Source organism: Oryza sativa, chromosome 12, assembly GCF_034140825.1.
Source record: "Oryza sativa Japonica Group chromosome 12, ASM3414082v1".
Taxonomy (NCBI): domain Eukaryota; kingdom Viridiplantae; phylum Streptophyta; class Magnoliopsida; order Poales; family Poaceae; genus Oryza; species Oryza sativa.
The window spans coordinates 9,323,695-9,343,995 of record NC_089046.1 but is presented as its reverse complement, the minus strand read 5'-3'; the positions used below and the strand labels follow the sequence as shown (position 1 = coordinate 9,343,995).

The 20,301-nt window shown below is 37.9% G+C and overlaps 2 protein-coding genes across 2 annotated transcripts; both read left to right on the top strand.

Moving 5' to 3' along the window:
- The first annotated feature begins 184 nt into the window (after window positions 1–184).
- LOC4351925 (isoflavone reductase homolog) lies at window positions 185–5,579 on the top strand. Its single transcript, XM_015762770.3, has 4 exons — window positions 185–703; window positions 1,810–2,050; window positions 4,681–4,884; window positions 5,248–5,579. Exons 1-4 carry the CDS (start codon window positions 368–370, stop codon window positions 5,409–5,411), a joined length of 945 nt encoding a protein of 314 aa, XP_015618256.1. The 5' UTR covers window positions 185–367; the 3' UTR covers window positions 5,412–5,579.
- A 1,292-nt stretch (window positions 5,580–6,871) lies between these two features.
- LOC4351923 (uncharacterized) lies at window positions 6,872–20,051 on the top strand. The gene is made up of 22 exons (XM_026021782.2): window positions 6,872–7,043; window positions 7,129–7,242; window positions 7,318–7,689; window positions 8,006–8,074; window positions 8,171–8,242; window positions 8,357–8,485; window positions 8,597–8,677; window positions 8,770–8,934; window positions 9,025–9,505; window positions 9,612–9,701; window positions 13,606–14,069; window positions 16,805–16,974; window positions 17,208–17,283; window positions 17,408–17,538; window positions 18,140–18,262; window positions 18,334–18,414; window positions 18,627–18,707; window positions 18,792–18,861; window positions 18,950–19,071; window positions 19,197–19,336; window positions 19,415–19,607; window positions 19,685–20,051. The coding sequence occupies exons 1-22, from the start codon at window positions 6,945–6,947 to the stop codon at window positions 19,806–19,808; spliced, it is 3,447 nt and encodes a 1,148-aa protein (XP_025877567.1). The 5' UTR covers window positions 6,872–6,944; the 3' UTR covers window positions 19,809–20,051.
- Window positions 20,052–20,301: the final 250 nt, after the last annotated feature.

Sequence of the window (20,301 nt, the reverse complement as noted above, 5' to 3'; positions counted from 1 at the left end):
AAACATAAGCGAAAAGATGATGTATCAAACATTGTTCTTTACCTACTCCCTCCATCTCAAACAACGATGCTAGAAACTGGATGTGACATATCGTCCTGGATGTGACATATCGTCTGTGCAGATTTGTTCTACTGAGATATATCAATGTCATGTTCAGTACTACTTATATTTTGTTTCTTTTTACCGAGAAGTAGCCCTTACCCAGTCAACAGTGATTATTTATTGGAGTACGATTGAGACCCTTGGTACGACAACAGTAGAACAGGACGACGCGCTCGTTCATATAGGCCACAAATCGCAGTAAGCTTTGTGAAGTGCACGATAGCGTCGTCCGTTGTGTGACTCATCAGATCGAGCAGAGCCATACATGGCCATGGAGAAGAGCCGGGTCCTCATCGTCGGCGGCACCGGCTACATCGGCCGGCGGATCGTGGCGGCGAGCTTGGCGGAGGGCCACCCCACCTTCGTCCTGCTCCGGCCGGAGATCGGCCTCGACATCGACAAGCTCCAGATACTGCTGGCCTTCAAGGCGCAAGGCGCGCGGCTCCTCGAGGCGTCGCTCGACGACCACGATGGCCTCGTCGCCGCGGTCCGGCAGGTGGACGTCGTCGTCTCCGCCATGTCCGGCGTCCACCTCCGCAGCCACAACCTCATGCTCCAGCTCAAGCTTGTCGAGGCCATCAAAGAAGCTGGAAATGTCAAGGTAATTTATTTTTCAATCAGCTCCACAAATTAGTACATAATTAAAAGAACTTGATTTGGCTGTGTATATCTTATTTCTGTCCATTATCTTGAAAAATAAAAAATTTGGTATATATATATATATATATTATAACTTATGTATATATATACATACATATATATATATATATATATATATATATATATATATATATATATATATATATATATATATATATATATATATATATATATATATATATATATATAGGACACTCATATGGGGCACCATGGTGCCCGGGCACCATGGTATCAAATGCAAAAAATCACTCAAATTTTTCAAAATTTTCAAATTATGAGTATATACCTAGTTATAATAATTCGATTCATACCTATACCTATCAACAAAACAACTCAAATTTAACTTTATTTCACAATCCATGATTACATACCTAGCTAAATATATGTATGGATGCTATATACCTAGAATCAAAATCTAACAAAAACAAGTTCAAATTCAGTTCAAACTTGCTTTGAACTAGTTAGTAAAGTGGTTAATGTTAATACCTAAGTAATTGAAAAAGATTCATACTCATTTGAATTGGGTATATACTCAATTTCAACAATGGTGCCCGGGCACCATGGAGCACCAAACAAATTTACTATATATATATATATATATATATATATATATATATATATATATATAATAACTTGAGTAAAATTATGGCAATTTTTACTGATCTTTATGATATAAATCAATAAATGTGAACGACAGGAGTAAAAGGTTTTATCTTCTGTATAGTAATAAAACGGACAGACATAAAAACAAGTTATTCAATTCCATTTCCAATGAGCAGCACAATAAGATTTCAATAGATACATACGTCCTACCTAAACAACACTAATCCGTTCGATTTTTTTTAATGTACATGAGAGGATAAGGATGATATATACTAGATTGCTATATACTCTCTGCATTTCACAATGTAAGTCATTTTAGTATTTCTTATATTTATATTGATGTTAATAAATCTAGACAACATCAATATAAATGTGGGAAATGATAGAATGACTTACATTGTAAAACGGAGGAAGTATTTACTGTGAATAATTCTCTGCGAGCAGCGTTTCCTGCCGTCAGAATTTGGCATGGATCCATCAAGGATGGGGAATGCTCTTGAACCTGGGAGGGTTACATTTGATGAGAAGATGGAGATAAGAAGAGCAATTGAGGATGCAAAAATCCCCCACACATATGTTTCTTCCAACTGCTTTGCTGCTTACTTCTGTCCTAATCTCAGCCAGCTGACCTCCTTCCTCCCTCCCAAAGAGAGAGTTAATGTGTATGGGGATGGTAACGTCAAAGGTAAAAAAGTTAATTACTCCTTGTTCCAAAAATTACTACTAAGATGTGACATATCCTAATTCAACGAATCTAGACATACTATTCCTTCCATCCCAAAATATAAGCATGTTTGGACTATGTTACGGTCTCCAAGATATTACTTTGATCAACAATATATATAAAAGTAAGATATAAAAGTAAGATGTTTTAAATAAAAAGAGTTGCATATTATGATAGTTATTTATTTATTTATTTATTTTATTAATGGTCAAAGTTAAAAATGTTTGACTTGTCACTATACTAAAAATGTTTATATTTTGGGACAGAGGAAGTATATTTATTATACTAGTATGTCTAGATTTATTGAACTATGATGTGTTATCTTCGAGTATGAGGTTGGTTCTTTTGGACGGAGGGAGTAGTTAGCTAAGTTGTTGCTTCATTGCTTTAATTTTTAGGAGATGGCTTGTCTTTTTCTCCTGAAAAGATAGATTTGTAGTTATTTTTCTCTCTATTTATAAAATTGAGATTTATCTTTGGATCCAAGCATGCGTCCAGCTTTTTTTTAATCATGGTCAGTGGTCCCATTCGATACAGATTCTGTGGTACAAAACTGCAAATCCCCTACCTTCAATTTTTCATGATTGGCATTTCCTTTTTTTTCCTCAGGCATGTTCAGTTGCACGTGTCTGTTCATCTATCGACTTTTCATTTTAAAAATATAATTTATCCATATTTTAATGTACCAATTTATTAGAGCATGACAAGATTCCTGATGAGCGTCTTTTGTTTCTCCACCATTTAATCCATTCATCTTTTTTCCCCTTGGTAACTTTTCTTGCTATAAAGAGTAAATTACGCTCATGTTCCAAGAACTTGGTGTACAGGTGTAATGTACTACCTCTGTTTTTTATTTTATAAGTCGCTTTGACATTTTTTTTAATTTAAACTTGGTTAGATTGGACTAAATTTATAAAAAAAATATAGCAATATTTTCAAAAAAGAAAGAAAGAAAGTATATGTTATCGATTGACAAATGTTTCTGCCGAAAGGCATGCTTCACTCGGCAGGTTGAAAGTAAAGTAGTAAAATCGTACTCCCTTCATTCCATAATATAAGGCACAACCACTTTTCTTATATGTTCCATAATATAAGGCATACATGCAAGCATGCAATTAACTATGACATCTTCTCCATTAAATTATTACGTTTTTAAATCCTCCACTATCTAATCCTATTGGATGCATGCATTATATTTATTAGGATGATCCAAACTACAAGATGATAATAATTATTTTCTTGGTCTTTGGATTAAGAGTGGTTGTGCCTTATATTTTGGAATGGAGGGAGTATTAATTTCTCAAAAATTAGATCCCATTACAACCCTAGGGGTATTGTTTACTCGAAATCGACTTAGTTAGCATTAAAATAGGGGGTAATAATTGTCTTATGGCCCATCTTACTGGCTCATGGGCTCTAAAGAGGCCCTTACTGGGCTATTTGTCGGAGCTTGCTGGGCGAAGGCCCCACAGAGGGGCTCAACCTTCTTCGTCTTTTCGAAGCCCTCTTGCTACATGCTTGGCGAAGGTGCTTGCCGCCGTCCTCGCGTAGGTACTCCCCTCGCTCGCCTTCGGCGTTTCCTGCGACCTACGTCCTTCGGTGTCGGCTACGCGATTTGATAGTTGTTTCGACAGTCTAGCCGAAGGTTCTCATGACATGCCTCCAACATTATCAAAATAATTTAATTTAGATTCAATAAAATCGATTTGTATAGATAAATATATGTTGCTATATTTTTTCTATAACTTAGTCAAACTTTCAAGGAGTTTAACATTAGAAAAGTCAAAACGACTTATAATATGAAATGAATGAAATGAAGAGAGTAGTTAACATTTGTTTGGTTTGATGACGGGATGAGATGGGTTGGACTCATCCAAATTTAGGATGAGATGGTCACAACCGTCCATTCGGCATGAGAAAAGACATGGTTCTATTTTTTAAGGGTTCAGAGAAAGAGGAAAATAGGTTTAATTGGTCCACCAATTTTTGAGATACCAAGCTAATCTGAATTTTAGGGGAATATTTTCTTTCAGAGTTCATCCAATTTCATCTATACCAAAACCAAACACCTAAAAAATGAATCATTCAAAAACCGACATGCTGGTAGTATAGCAACTTGGGTAATGGCATGTGGATACAGCCATACTAGTATGTTTACCAAACACCCTATCCTCGCTTGGATGAATCATTCGTGTATATCAACAAACAAAATCTTTGGTAGTATTTTTTTTCTAGAAAACGTACGAAGTAGATAAGTTGTTGCACCCAGACGATCATTTTTTAAGTTCTTGTAATAAATTGTATACACATGCCAAGTTCGTTTACCACTAGCGCAATTTACTCTATTGTAAATAGTTATGTTTTTTATGTGTAGCTAGCTAGTGAAAATATCATGTCTTATTAAGATATTTTTGCATGATTTTCTGTGAAAAATAATAATACATCAATTTGTACACCTTCCTTTTCACTACTCATTATTTGATGAAACTATAGGAAATAATTTAGGGCATTGAAAACCATTCTTCAGTAATATTACAATCAGTTTTGATTTTCAACTATACTAACCAATTAAGCTGCAATGTTATATGCAGCGTTTTTTGTGGATGAAGATGATGTGGGAACATATACAATCAAATCAATCGATGATCCTCGCACCTTGAACAAGACAATATACATAAGACCACAAGATAATTGCCTCACTCATAACGAGCTGATCGCAATGTGGGAAAAACTCTCTGGAAAAAGTCTTACGAAATTCCACATACCTGCTGAAGAATTTTTGGCTCCAATGAAAGGTAAAAATAAACTGCTTACCGATATATATATATATATATATATATATATATATATATATATATATATATATATATATATATATATATATATATATATATATATATATATATATATATATATATATACACACACATCTAATCATGAACACCAAGACGTACTTGATTTAAGTGCTCTTGATGGTTGGAGCCGTACAATTACAGCTTCAGCACCCCACCAATGATGTTGTTTTCCATTGATTACCAAATTGATAATGTGCACTTTTAGCTATTTTCTTTTTTTTAAATACCATTACTCATGGGGTTCAATTTCAAACAATTATTGACCTAACTATCATTGATATGCAATTTTTTTAATGCAAGCAGATATGCAATTTGCTTTTCAAGTGGGAATAACACATTTCTACCACATTTTCTACGAGGGTTGCTTAACAAACTTTGACATTGGTGACAATGGAGCCGAAGCAACTATACTGTACCCAGAGGTTCAGTACACCCGCATTGATGAATTCCTGAAACGCTATCTGTAACGGAGTATACCTAAATTTTATAAATATTTATGTTGGTTTATGGTTTGGCAGCTTGCTTTGCTTAGTCGAATTCTCTCTATATGTGAGAATTCAATAACACCATGCTTGTTTGAATTTATGGTATTTGTACAGCACACAAGCCAGCTTAAATATACTCTGTTTTACTAATTACAATTATCAAGTTGATCGGGTACGTGGAAAGTTCAAATGAGAGCTAATTATCATGTTCATGTTCACACTTGATTGCGAACATTATTGAATTTTCTGATATTTCTACGACACGCAATTGCTACATTGCTATAAGGGATACAAAGATAATACCTGTGAATCGTGCACACCGAGAAAATGGCATGAAATATTCACTCGAGTATTACTGCAACAGTTTATTAATTTTGAAATGTTTTTTTTACGTGTGTTGTGAACGGGGCCTGAAGTATGGATACCCTTAGCCATAGTCCAACTCTAATGTGCAATCGAAGTATTCACCACAAGTCGAGACAAACAATGTATAAATTGATCATGGGACACAATGACAAGGAAAAAAGAACTACTATCTTCATCCTAAAATATACTACTAAGACATACTCCTACTCCTAGTACTACGAATCTGGATAAACTCTTAGTCTAGATTCGTAGTACTATAATATGTCCTATCCAACCTAAATTCTTTATATTTTGTGATGGAGGGAGTAAAAATTTCATTTCTTATTCAGATGGAGCAGAGTCTAATAGACAGACATCATTAATAGAATAATTTCAAGAAAGAAAAAGACAATAAAATAATTTCCAATTCAGATGATTCCACTCGAAAATATGGTAGTACTATAATTTTTCATTAAACAGTAGTCCCTCCATCTGCTTTTGATAGTCATATTTCCAAATCTGAAAAAATTATTTTTGATAGGCATATTTCAATCCAACAACCTATCATCTTAATGACTTTCTCGGATTTAATGCATGACTCTTCATTCTTCCACACATGATTGGCTACATGGGCATTGAAAAATGTAAATATTAATGAATCGCTTGTTTACGAGAAATGACTAGTAGCATGTTTAAATAGATGATAAGTAGAATTACTTATCATTGGTCTGTGTGCCAAGATGAAATATGACTATCAAACATAGATGGAGGGAGTAGCAATTTAACTCGACGCCGTTGATTTGATTTGTTTTTTTATGGGACTAAGAAAATACACCGAAGATGGCATTAGGTCAATAGGCCTTGGGGGCTAGGGAGTGGATGCCCCACTCTTGTTTCCGATCTGGCCGACGGTATGCCATCCGACGGAGCAGATGCGCTCGAGGACTCGGCCTCGAGCGCCCAACCGCCGATTCGAAATTCAAACAGCCGGGGAACGACAAAGCGGTGGATGGAAAAGCCGTTGGCTCGAGCCGACCGTTGGCTGCCTCCCCTACCCCACCTGTCAGACAACCCCACCGCCGCTTCGCTTCACTCTCGCGTTCGAGTCACACAGCAGCAGAGTTGAACGACGCGTCCGCATCGAGCCGCAGATCTTTCTCACCGCCACCGATGGGCAGCGGCGAATCCACGGCGGCGGCGGCGGCGACGATGGCGTGGCCGCGCTGGCGCCGCCGCCACGGCTGGCAGCTCCCCCTCCACCCTCTCCAGGTCCCCCCGCCGCTTCTCTCCCACCTTTCTTCCCCCCGGATTGGATTCTTTGAGGTGACGGTGTGTGGTTGGATATGCGATGCAGCTGGTGGGCATGGCGGTGTTCGCCGTCCTCGTCGCCGCGTTCTACGTCGTCCTCGGGCCGTACCTCGGCAGCACCGTCGCGGGGAACACCCTCCTCGCCCTCTTCTCCTCCTCGGTACGGTAACCTTCTTGGCTGGCTTCTCCTCGCGTCGCGTTGTTGGTTGCTGACGGTGACGGGATCAAACACCAGGCGGCGGGCGCGGCGGCGCTCTACGTGCGGTGCACGGCGGTGGACCCGTCGGACCGGACGCACGCGAAGAAGATGAAGAGGCGGCGGCAGCTGGCGAGGGCCCGCGCAGGCCGCCGCGGCGGCGGAGGAGGGGGGAGGTTGCCGAGGCTGAGGTACGGGTACATCCTGTGGCGGTACGTCGTGCGGCTGCTCCGGCGGGTGGAGGTCCGCGTGATGAACCGGTGGGTGCGGCGGAGCTACCTCGAGCAGTGGAACTCCAGCGTCCAGCTCGACCCCATGCTCCCCTTCGCCTTCACCAGCCTCGACGACATCGTCTCGCCGCACGCCGCCGCCGGCCACGACATCTCCTACTGCCCCGTCTGTGATTGCGAGGTCCACTGCTCTGTTCCTCTCCTTTGCTCTATGGGCCTTCATTGCTCTGCTTGTTTGATTCAAAACTTCAAATAAATATAATTCAGGAAATGGAGCTTAATTTTTTTGATGTGGGTAGATTGATTCACCTAAATTTCATTGCTCTGTTTGATTGGTTCTGATAAATAATTCAAAAAATGTGGGTAGATTAGTTTATGAGAATAGAAGAGGATAAATTCAACTGAATTTCAACGTTTTTGGTTTGTGAAATTCATTAATGTGGAGTCAGTCAGAGGTCAAGATGAAACAATCTGAAACGATTATGTACGAATTGCAGGTGAAATTGCGCAGCAAGCACTGCAAGACCTGTGATCGCTGTGTTGATGGATTTGATCACCACTGCAGGGTAAGCACCCAAGCTATGTGCATTCTTTTCACTCCCAAATCAATGGTTGATCTTTCAATGATCAAGTGACTGAGTTTTTCTATCTTTTTCACACAGTGGCTGAACAATTGCATTGGAAGAAGGAACTATGCATCATTTATTCTGCTCATGTTCTTTGTCCTGCTCATGGTGGGTGCTAAATGCCAATATTTTTTGTCTCTCGGCTTGCATCATTTTTCTTTCTATGTCCAAGAAATCATTTCTTTTACTACAACTAAATAGCATGCAAATCTTCTGTATCAGCTTGTTATTGAGGGAGGAACAGCAATCGCGATCTTCGTTCGCTGCTTTACCGACAGCAAAGGGTTGAAAATGGAAATGGAACACAGGCTTCACATCAGGCTCCCAAAAGGAGCACATGCAGCGTTATCAGTATGTAACCAAGAAGAACATATCATCTCTCTCAATAAGCAATTAGGCACGCATCATTACTGCTGTACAATACTCATAAGGCTACATTGTTCATTATGATATTCTGGGCAGATGGTTTTTGTGATCTTCACCTTATACAGTACTGTAGCACTGGGTCAGCTCTTCTTCTTCCATGTTGTGCTTATTAGAAAGGTGTGCACTTTGCTGAACAAATACTTTTGTGCAGGATAAAGATGATATAAATCATGTCAGCTAATTTTTTTTGTGAACTGTTGTTACTTCAGGGAATGAGGACATATGATTACATCCTTGCTATGAGAGAAGCAGCACAAGCATTTGACCCTTTCGATGACTCTGATTCGTCGTCTGATGAGAGTATCGACTTCGATTCACCAGAAAGGCCATCCTTTCTGTCAAGGATCTTCTGCAGAAAAGATGAATTAAGTGAAGTAAGTACATACAAATTGCAGCACTAGGCCAGTAGTACTAGTTTCAGTTAATCTAACTTGGTGATGACAATACCATTTCATACATGACAGAGTACCCGAAAGCTATCCATCAGGATTGAAAATGAGCCCAGTGATGGAACAAGAAGGAAAGATGACATCCAGATCAACCCATGGACGTTGATCAAGATGAGCAAGGAGAAGGCTATGGCAGCCGCTGAGCGTGCCCGTGAGCGAATCAGGAACAAGCTGCCATCAACAACAACCTCACCGATGAAACCATTACCGGTGGAGACAAAGAGAGGTCCTCTGAACCAAGAGAGAAAGCACATCATGACAGGGAAGGAGATTGTTCCTGTTTTCACCAAGAGCTGGTTGTCAGGATCCCCGACAGCAAGGCTGTCAAGCCCAAGAAGACGATTCTCCGGTTCACCATCTCCGAAACCACAGAGACACCGGAGCAACTTCGATCTGAGACTTGCAGAGGTGTCAAGAGAGCTTGAGTCCCACATCTCAAAGCAGGTTCTTTGCTCCGTTGTCATGAAGGGTGTTGAAGATGAAGATTCTCCATCCTGATGCGGGACGTTGTTTACTTCAACAAGATTCATTTCATTTTTGTGTCTCTCAATCTCTGAGAATTGTGTGATGTGCTTGCTTAGCCCATGCAACCCTTTTCTCAGGTTCATTCATGCTGCTCTACATATACATAGTTGTTTGTATGTTGCTGTTGTGTATTCCAATCTCTGAACACTTGGGTACAGCAATCCATGGTCAGCTACACATATTTCATCAGTTTTCCAGTTCCATTTCACCACATAATTGGATATTTTCCTTAGTTACTCAATTGCTGAAAATGATGTGTTGTATTTTCTACTAAACTTAGTCAATGCATACTAACGACAATGTCATCCTTTCCAATGTAGGACCGATCCAATTTTCTATGCATCAAATATTTTGTGGTTCTTATCTTGCTGTGTCCGTTTTATGACTAATGCTGTCAAAATCACTCCATTTTCTTTTCATAATTTTTACGGTCCTAAAGGTCTACTGGTTCCTTTACATAATGCTGGAAAACAAGATGACTATGATATGTGAATTCTCTATATTTTTACACTCCTAAAAGTATGCCAGGAGGCATCACATTTTCTACTGCAACCTTTACTTTATAATTTAACGTACCATGAGGTATCATAAACTAACACTCAAAGATCTTTTCCATATCATCTCCAGAATCATAGAAAATGAATCGTGAATGATGATTCACAGGACTTCACTTGCAAATGAATGTAGTGGCTGGCCTACGGCTAGTGGCATATGCCGCATAGATTATTATTACTTTTGCAAATTGAGTTATTGGAAAGACTGATTGATTGATATAATTCTTATTTATCACGAATGAACTTTGCAGTACTGTATATACGGAAAGGAGAACTATCTACTCCCTCCGTCCATAAAAAAAAAACTTAGTACAAGATGTGATACATCCTACAGTACAATGAATCTGAATAGACTGTTCAAATTCGTTGTATTAAGATGTGTCGCATTACATACTATACCGTCTTACATATTATTTTAGATAAAATCGGTATAGTAAGTACTACAGCATGGAGTCCTCTTTCGCAGATCCTAGGAATATTGACGCTACAGTAAAGGGTATTTTTCATGTCATTGATTTACTGTTCTTATCCATCTTATCATAAAGGTCAAAACAGTAACATGACCATTTTATTTAAGGAACTTTATATTAAGAAGAATCATTGTGAACAAATTTCACAGTATCGGATATGCAATGGGATTTGGCATTTTTATTAAACCCTCTTGTGTGGTTCAGCGAATGGCCGCGTATGGTTGTGACGAATGTATTGAAAAATGGCTGTTGATTGTTGAGAAAAGGTACAATGGAGAGTATGAAATTCCCATTTGGATTATAGAAATGCCATACTTTTCTTAGTGGTTTCATGACATTGTATAACAGGCTTTCACGGAAAGCAATTTTTTGAACAGTGACTTATAAACCATAGACATATACGAAAAACAAGTTCTGAGAGTACAATTTTTTATACTCCTACTCTTCGGCCCAAAGGCAAATAAAAAATAATGGAAACAACCCAAACCCACACCCCCCCTCTTTAAATTCAAAATTAAGTTATAAGTCACAACAAAAACAAACAACCCTATTATATCTCAAGGATACATATTTAGAACGGGAGTGAGTTGACTCAGTGCGGATCGATTTCAATTAAATAATCCAGTGTGGATTAGGGTTGTAAGGTCTAAAGTTAAAAAGAAATGAGGTATATGTTTCATACCTTTAGCGGATATCCAAATAGTATCCATCGGATACACGTATTATTATTCATATCTGTCGAAAACTTCGATACCATATTCATATTCATATATGAGAAAAAAATATGTATCCGTGTCCGAACTATCTCAGAATTATCCGCTCCGAACAGAAGGGGTGATGGGTATGTCGTGGGAGTGATGATGGCTTCAAGTTCCGCCAGAGCAAGGCAACACATGGCATGTTCCTTGGATGTTTTGAACACAAAAGGTTTGGTGCTAGTATATCTGGACTAATATATAATATTGTGCTACACATGTTGTTGAGAAAGACGATCCTTAGACGTTTTGAACTTGAAAAATTTTGTGGAGACATTGTGCTGATTCGTAACTAGTATAATTGATAGAAATGGACCCAACACAGATGTGGCCTAGAAAAATCGAATATAATTCTTGTGAATTCAAACTAGAGATCCCTCCCTCACATGCACATCTTTTTCCTTACGAGCGTTCCTAACCGATATTTGAATCATGGATTCAAGTACCTAAAAGAATTTAAATGAAAAAGTTATCAACTATAAAATTATATATCTCATTAAGAGCTACGATTTTCATATAAACTTTATCACAATCTGAGTACATATAAAAAAATTACTCACCCATCTCAGAATATAGCAACCTAGGACTGGATGGGACACATCCTAGTACTATAAATCTGACAAGGGGCATGCCCAAATTCATATTACTAGAATAAGTCCCATCCGGTTCTAGTTACTATATTTGGGACGAAGGGAGTATGTTCATATATCCGTAATTAGCGCTAAGGGCATATACAATGGTTGTCAATAGTGGTCTCTTAGTGATGTTAATTTGGAATACTTGTTGACATGGAAGAAATAGAAAGAGGAGAGATAAAACATCGTTGTCATGCATAACAACAGCTTAACAACGACTCTTAATCAATATAATATAGAAATATGGTTGCATGAGGGTAAAAAAAATGGAAAGAATATTAACAAAAGGAATATTTTTTGAGTTAATGATTAGAGACTTTGTCGTCTCTACTATTGTAAAGATTCGGTCTCTAAATAATCTTGTATTGCTTAAGAGACCATACTCGTCTCTACCATTGAACATGCCCTAATATGGTCAGGGTCACAGATGAATTTTCCAATCAACCGATCAATAGGTCAACCTTCCCACTCCAATCGGCTAAAACTGGCACCCCGCTCCAATCCACCTAAACCGGCATTGATTGGTTAATCATTAGTTCCGGGTATTCTTATAACCGGCACTGATTATCCGCCAAAGTACCGGTTCTTAATATGACTTGGCACTAATATCTTCTCTAGATAGCGCAAGAGTGTTTTGTGGAGCAGGAACATCATCAATGCCGGTTTTGTTAAATCGGTACTGGCGACTACGGTTCAATTGCACATATATCCTTAGTGATTAATAAATATACTCCATCCGTCTTAAAATAGAAAAACTTCTAACCTTTAAAATTTATTCTAAAATATAACAACTTATGCATTAACATTTTCTTCCTAACCAATAACAACCCTTCACCATTCAATTTTCCCTCCTCTTATCCAATCATAATCTCTCATCATTTAATTTTACCTACTTTCTTAATAACTAATAACCATATTCAATTATAAAAATATTTATATTTTAGGATTGAGGGAGTATCTTCATTTACGGGCATTTTAGGTTTTTCACAGGGATATTTCCTCGACAACCTCAACCTCACGTCACGATCAACAGGCACCGGTGATCCACAGACACACAGAACATATCTTTAGTGGTATACGCTGCCGGTGCGTGAATGTCGTCGACCATTCAACCGACGGTATCATCCAACGGTTGGGATCGATTTCTAATTTGCAAGGACTAGGGTCTGATTAAGGCACAGATTTTATTAGCATGTTTATAAAATTATTAATCGGTGCATTCTATATAAAAACTTTCTACACTTTAAAATATCATATAAATTATTTTAAAAAATTCAAAATAATTAAACTTAATTTATTATAATGCTAATAGTTTTTCTCTTTGTGCCCAAATACCCATACTTAGGCCGTGTTTAGTTGTTTTGATAAATTTTTTTTTATGTATACGATCACACATTTGAATTATTAAATATAGACTAGTAACAAAACAAATTACAGATTCTGCATGTAAATTGCGAGACGAATCTATTAAGCCTAATTAATCCATCATTAGCAAATGTTTACTGTAGCACCACATTGTCAAATCATGGCGTAATTAGGCTCGAAAGATTTGTCTCGCAATTTACAAGCAAACTGTGCAGTTGGTTTTTTTTGTCTACATTTAATACTCAATGCATGTGTCAAATATTTGATGTGATGGAAAAGTTGGAAGTTTGAGGGGAAAACACGTTGACCTTACTAATCCGAGCTAGTCTATGTCGAAGTCTCGTTCCCTTTATAACTAGCTTAGCTTGCTCCTTTCATCACCTTCTCATATCATCAAGAAACCTCGCGACCTCCACCAACTCCGATCGAACAGCCCAATCGACCATGGCCGCCGCCGCCGCCCGTTCCGGCGCGCATCCGCCATCGTTCGCCTCCTCGCTCGGCCGGTGCAGGGTTCTTCCAGTCGTGGTGGTGCGTCGGCCGGGCGGTGCCGCGAGGCCGTCACCGCTGCTCGCTCCGGCGAGGTGCGCCGCCGCCGTCGGGACGGCGGCGCCCAAGGTGGAGGGCGGCGGACGGCGGTCGTCGGAGCAGGGGCAGCTGGCGGTGGCGCCGGCGCGGCTGGTGGATGAGCTGGTCGAGGAGGCGCTGGTGTGGTCGTCGCAGCACGGCCTCGTCGTTGGCGACAAGAACCACCCGGTGAAGTGACTAGCTCAATGTGTGACCTACGTACTATATTTTTCACATGAATTATTCGTGCAGATTCTTCCTGTCCTTTTAACATGAACATATTTCAGTGATTTTTTTTAAGATTTACTTTAGTGTTCGTCAAAGACATATGTATCCCATCAATTGCAACTACCGGATACTCCTATTAAATTTACCGGGTTTTTCCTAGGCTTAAAAATTAAAATTATTCCATATCATTTGGTAGAACCAGCTAGCTAGCTGCTGGGAAAATCATGCATACGTATCCCATCAAATTGCAACATTCTGTAGATTTTTACTTAAGTAGAAATTATGTAAAAGAAATTTGTGTCACTTTTTTAATCGATTGAATGTGTGAACTACATAAAAGTTAATGAAGAAATCTCGTCACAAGTAATTAAGGTGATATTGGCCAAAATTTGCCTACGAAGTTTATGGCAAGTCCGAAGAAATTATGATTATTGAAGGTTTGATCCCGAGAAATCGAGGCACTCATCGGTTGCTCATATATGTGTTCTTAGCAACATAAAAACCCATGCTAAAAAATAACCACGTAGAAAATATCTTTAAATCAACTTCAAAATTAAGTTTAAAAATTTAAAATTTAGCTTTGCTTTAGCTTACTAGGGCAACCATGCAATGGGGCTCGAGACTGAACTAGCAAGCAACAGTGCTAGTTATCGACATTAAAATTAATTACCTCTAACCAAAGCTAATTAATTTCCTGTGACACATTATACAGGGTTTTCAATTTATTTTATTGATATAATATTTTATCACAATTATTTGACCATTATATCTTCCCCAATAATTGTGGAGCATCCACTTTTGCTATTTGGAGATTTAATTAAACTACAAATCCAATCATCCTATATATAGATGCTGTCCCATCTTAATTGACCCAACCGGAAACAGCCAGCTCAACCATACTGATTATGTAAGTGGGGCCAGATTTGGTTGGGGTGACCAGATAGTGGGACTGAAGGTCGCCAATATGCACGAAACTAGACAAAATATATATAAACATGCCTTTCAAACAATATAGTATATGCAAATATGCAAAAACAAATCAACACGTTCTGCACGAGTGGCGCCTACTGGCCCTTTCTTTATAGAGGGAACAACTTGATCTCTTTCGGTGAGAAAGAACAAACAGGAACTGAAGTTCGAAATTTACCATGTGACAACTTTGCTATAAAGTCGCTAATTAAGTGTCACGACTTTCTGCTTAATTATGCCCAATATTTAGTAAAACTTTTGTTAGGAGTCTATTGGTAAAAAACCACTTAAAATAAATACAGTAACAAACTGTAAAAGATGTCCAGCAAAAACCAATCCCAAAGGCCTTTGTATTATTAGTAGCACACTTAAGCCCTCTTTGTTTTAATTCGATTTTTGGCTTATATGATTTATAAAAGTCATTGGCTTTTAAGCCTTTGTAGAGGAGTCCTACCTCGTCTTCACATAATTAAACAACATTCCTAGCGCTTGGCTTAACAGGATAAGAGTGGTTTATGGATTTAAAAATCTAAATAAAATGTTGTTTGTTTGTTTATGATTGGTTTTTTTTACTTATAAATCAGCTTATTGGTTACTCCCTCAATCCTAAAATAAGTGCATCTAGGATTGGACTGTCCATATTTATTGTAATATGAAATACCACATTCAACCTTAGGTGCATTTATATTAGGACGTAGGGATCAGTATTAGCCACATCATAAAAATAAAATAAATATATACTCAGGACTCAAAACAGTTGGAGTATGGCCCACCCATATCACAAAAGCAAGAGCACATGCGTGGTTCATACAAGCAGCTGCTTTCACTGTTGACAGAAATAGAAAGGACGAAAGTGACTAATTAACTAGCCGTCTTAAAAAGAAGTCTTCAACATGAAAAAAAAAAAGAAGTCTGATTTGATCCTTAACCACCTCCTTATCTATATCTAGCCAGCCCCCAGCCTCATTTAATTTGGGCTGTAGCCCACCAAGGCAATGCTCGTTATTTGGTTTACCTAGTTTTTGCCAAGCTTAATACAAAGCTTTTAAGCGTGGGCTTCGTTCTTGTCATCGCGGGAGAGCCTCATTGGGCAAACTTTCCCAGCAGTTCTAGGCTAGATTGACATCAAAAGCAAAAAATATATTCATCTTCTACTCCTCCATTTCATAATGTAAAGTGTGTTGACTAATTTTCATTAACAAATTTTTAAAAGTTCCACTAAATTTATAGAAAAACATGTAGCAGTATTACAAATAGAAAATAAATATACTATCAAAATAAATATATATAGTAGGTTTAGTACTTTACGTGTCTTCTCAATTTTCTCCTTTCCCCTCCTCTTAAACACACCATAAGTTCCAACCTTCTACCTTTTTTGCGCTAGCTGGAGTGGTATGTAACATGTCCATTTGAATATCCCTCTAATACAAGAAATCAGTTTAATTTATGTAATTTGATGATAATCCATCAGAATTTGTAACATCATTTAAGTTGCTTCTTTACAGCCCCTGATTTCATTTCTTGGATTTACCACTGGCAATGAAAGTCATTTTCAATGCTATCGTCTCTGAGTATTTTTCTAGTTCTTAATTAGCTGTTGTTTTATTTACCTGTAGTTTGATTTTTATATCATTTTTATGAATTGCAACTCTGGAATTGAAATGCACATAGTTTTTTTCATCGTGTCAAGAAGAAATTCACTCATAGGTACATCTCGTGATCTGCAGAGATCAGGAAAAGCTCCCGGTGTTGGTTTGCTCCATGCCCCATTTGCTCTACTGCCAATGTCATTTTCGAAAGTTTACTGGGATCAGGCGGTTGAATTGGCTCCCCTTTTCAATGAGCTTGTTGATCGTGTTAGTTTGGATGGGGATTTTTTGCAGGAGACTTTGGCAAGGTGATTTCTTAAATAATTGACATAAATAAAATTATATGTTTTCAAACTCTCGGGAAAAACCATACTAACAAAAAAATTATATTACCTAAGTTCACCAAAAAAGTTATAACTACATTATTTAGAAACTACAGATTACCCTAGTCTTGAAGTTCTGAACCATCGGTTTCAATTCTTGAGTACTTTGTGTTTTCATCGTGTTATTCTTGTAACAGTTTTAGTTTATCATTTTCCAGAACGAAAGAGGTGGATTCATTCACTGGAAGGCTTCTTGATATCCATGCAAAGATGATGAAACTAAACAAGAAAGAGGTGACCACGCAGCTTATTTTGAAATATACTAATCAATGAGGAATTCAACACTCTGATAATTATTATAGCATTGATTTTATTAATTTTTTTGAAAAAAAAAATTGAACTGTATTATATCTTTCAGGATGTTAGGTTGGGTCTTACTAGGTCAGATTACATGATTGATGGGGCCACTGACCAGCTTCTTCAAGTTGAACTCAACACCATTTCAACATCATCCAACGGTCTTGCTTGCGGTGTATGTGAACTTCACAGGTTAGACAAGCTAAAACACAGATGGACACCAAATGTATTTGATTCTTCTTATTAACCATGCATTCACACATTTTTCAGACAAGCTAAAACATTGAAATATAAGTTTGCTGCCCTGAACAGAATCTGGACACATCGTTAAGATTGGAAGTTCAGAGTCATGAAAAAGTAGCTTCCTCATTTCTTATGCACCCATGGGTTATATGGAAAATATATAGTATAAACCATATATTTAGGGAAAACCTAGAAACTCCTGTAGCATTCAAAAATGAACATTTGAGATTTGTGATGGATAAATCTCAGAAGTCCATTTTTGTAATCTTATGGTAGTTTTTAAGTTTCCAATACATATTTTCCCAGATTATTCTATGATTTTTAGGCGTCATGACTTCAAATATGTATATATAGACCAGCCAGTTTGCTCGATTTTGCATGCAGAAAGAAATTTAATTTAATATATCGAAGTAGTTTAATAAGTTTGGCAACTTAAGTTGTATTCTTGGCATGCTATTTATCCTTTTGCCCACTTTTATTGTATTATTGTATAATAAATTACTGACACCAAAATTTATATAACAAAGAACAACCTGGATGTAATGTGCAGAAACCTGATTAGGCAGCATGAGAGGGAGCTCGGTTTGGATCCAGAGAGTGTTGTTGGGAACACAGCAATTGCTCAGCATGCTGAAGCATTAGCTGGAGCATGGGCTGAGTTCAACAATCAAAGGTTGTAAGCTGTTATGCATGACCTTTCTTATGCATGACTACTCTTTACTAACTAAAGTTTTGGTCATCCAGTTCAGTAGTTCTGGTGGTTGTTCAACCAGAAGAAAGGTACATGTATGACCAATATTGGATAACTGTCGCCTTGAGAGAAATATATCCTTGGGTGCTTTCAAGAATCAAAGAAACTGTTAACTATTGCTGATTTCTGAAATTTTGTAACTGTCCAATTTTGTGACATCCTTGAGTGGGCAAAGCTGATTTGATAGCTGAAAAATGCTTCAGTGTTTACTGGTTTAACCATGTATTTAACCAAAATATCCACCCAGCAATTAAACAAAAAATAGTTTCCCTTAACTTCGTTTCACGTATGGGGTGACGACAATTCGCAAAACAATGGCTGCAATAGATGCAGAAGGAGAGCTCCGTCCTGACGGTACACTAACAATGTAAGGATTCTCCTGCAGAAATTTGGATATAATGTCACGTTACACGATTTCAGACTATCGAACATGATTTATTTTCTCATGTAGAGATGGATTGCCAGTTGCTGTTGTGTACTTCAGAGCAGGTTATACACCAAATGATTACCCTTCAGAAGCGGTATGTTATTAATCATCTTCATCCGTTCATTTTACTTATCCAGAAATTAACCTTCCTATCTCTCACTTCTCTCTGTATTTTTTCTAAGGAATGGAGAGCAAGACTCTTGATTGAGTGTTCCTCTGCTATTAAGTGCCCATCAATAGCACACCATCTTGTTGGAACCAAAAAGATTCAACAAGAATTGGCAAAAGAAAATGTGCTCGAAAGGTAATTTACATTGGGGAACATGATATTCTTTAAAATCTATAGTTTTTTATGCCTAACAAAGGCTCATATTTTTAACATGTCAGTTAATCTGATTTTGTGTGAACTTACTACAATTCCTACTATAGGTTTCTTGACAACAAAGCCGACATAGAAAAAGTTCGGAAATGCTTTGCAGGGCTATGGAGCTTGGAGAATGACAGTATAGTCATGTCTGCTATTGAATCACCAGAATTGTTTGTTCTGAAGCCACAAAGAGAGGGTGGAGGTACCCTGCTATCTTATATACTTTGCCTTCAAATTATCTGCATTGGTATCTAATGAGAAACTCTTGTGTTTCATTCAGGAAACAACATTTATGGGGACAATCTGCGTGAAACACTGATAAGTCTGAAGAAGGATGGAAGCAATGAACTTGCAGCCTACATCCTAATGCAGAGGATCTTTCCACCAGCATCACTCTGCTATCTAGTCCGAGATGGCACATGCATTCGGGAAAATGCGGTTTCTGAATTTGGAATTTTTGGAGCCTACCTGCGGTAATAAATCGTAAAACTGAAGTAAGAAGCCATATTATGTATTGGATATACCTCAAATTTTGGCCTCTGAATTTCAGGAACAAAGACAGGGTCATTATAAATGACCAGTGTGGTTATTTGATGAGAACCAAGGCTGCCTCACTGAACGAAGGTGGGGTAGTTGCTGGATACGCATTTTTGAACAGCGTATTCCTGACATGACATGGTAAGACATGCGAAACATGTGTATCGGTTTGAATATGGATAATTCTCCAAGCAGGTTATCAGAGAATTCATAATTTGTATGCTATTACTTTTAGCAGGAATCATACCAATGTTATTTCCATGACACACTTTTTTTTATTTGGCATGATTTCGCTATCAGCCGAGATTGAGGTACCATTATTCCCATGTATAAAAATGTTATAGCTATCATATTTTAATGTATGAGTATCAATTTGCTTATATTGTCCTGAAGTTGATGAGTTTACCGGTCCAGTGCTTTCATTTGAAAAGACAGACATTGTAATTTTGTATGCGAGAGTATGTTGTAATATTTCTGTTCTAGTAGACCATTAGATTGTAAGAATCAATTGACTCATGCTTCAGATATCCTGCTCTCCTGAAAGCATTATAGTTGCAGAGAGAAAAATAGTCCTTTTGGTGCATAATGGAAGAATTTCTCGTTTCCTTTAATGCTACAAATGGTGTAGGA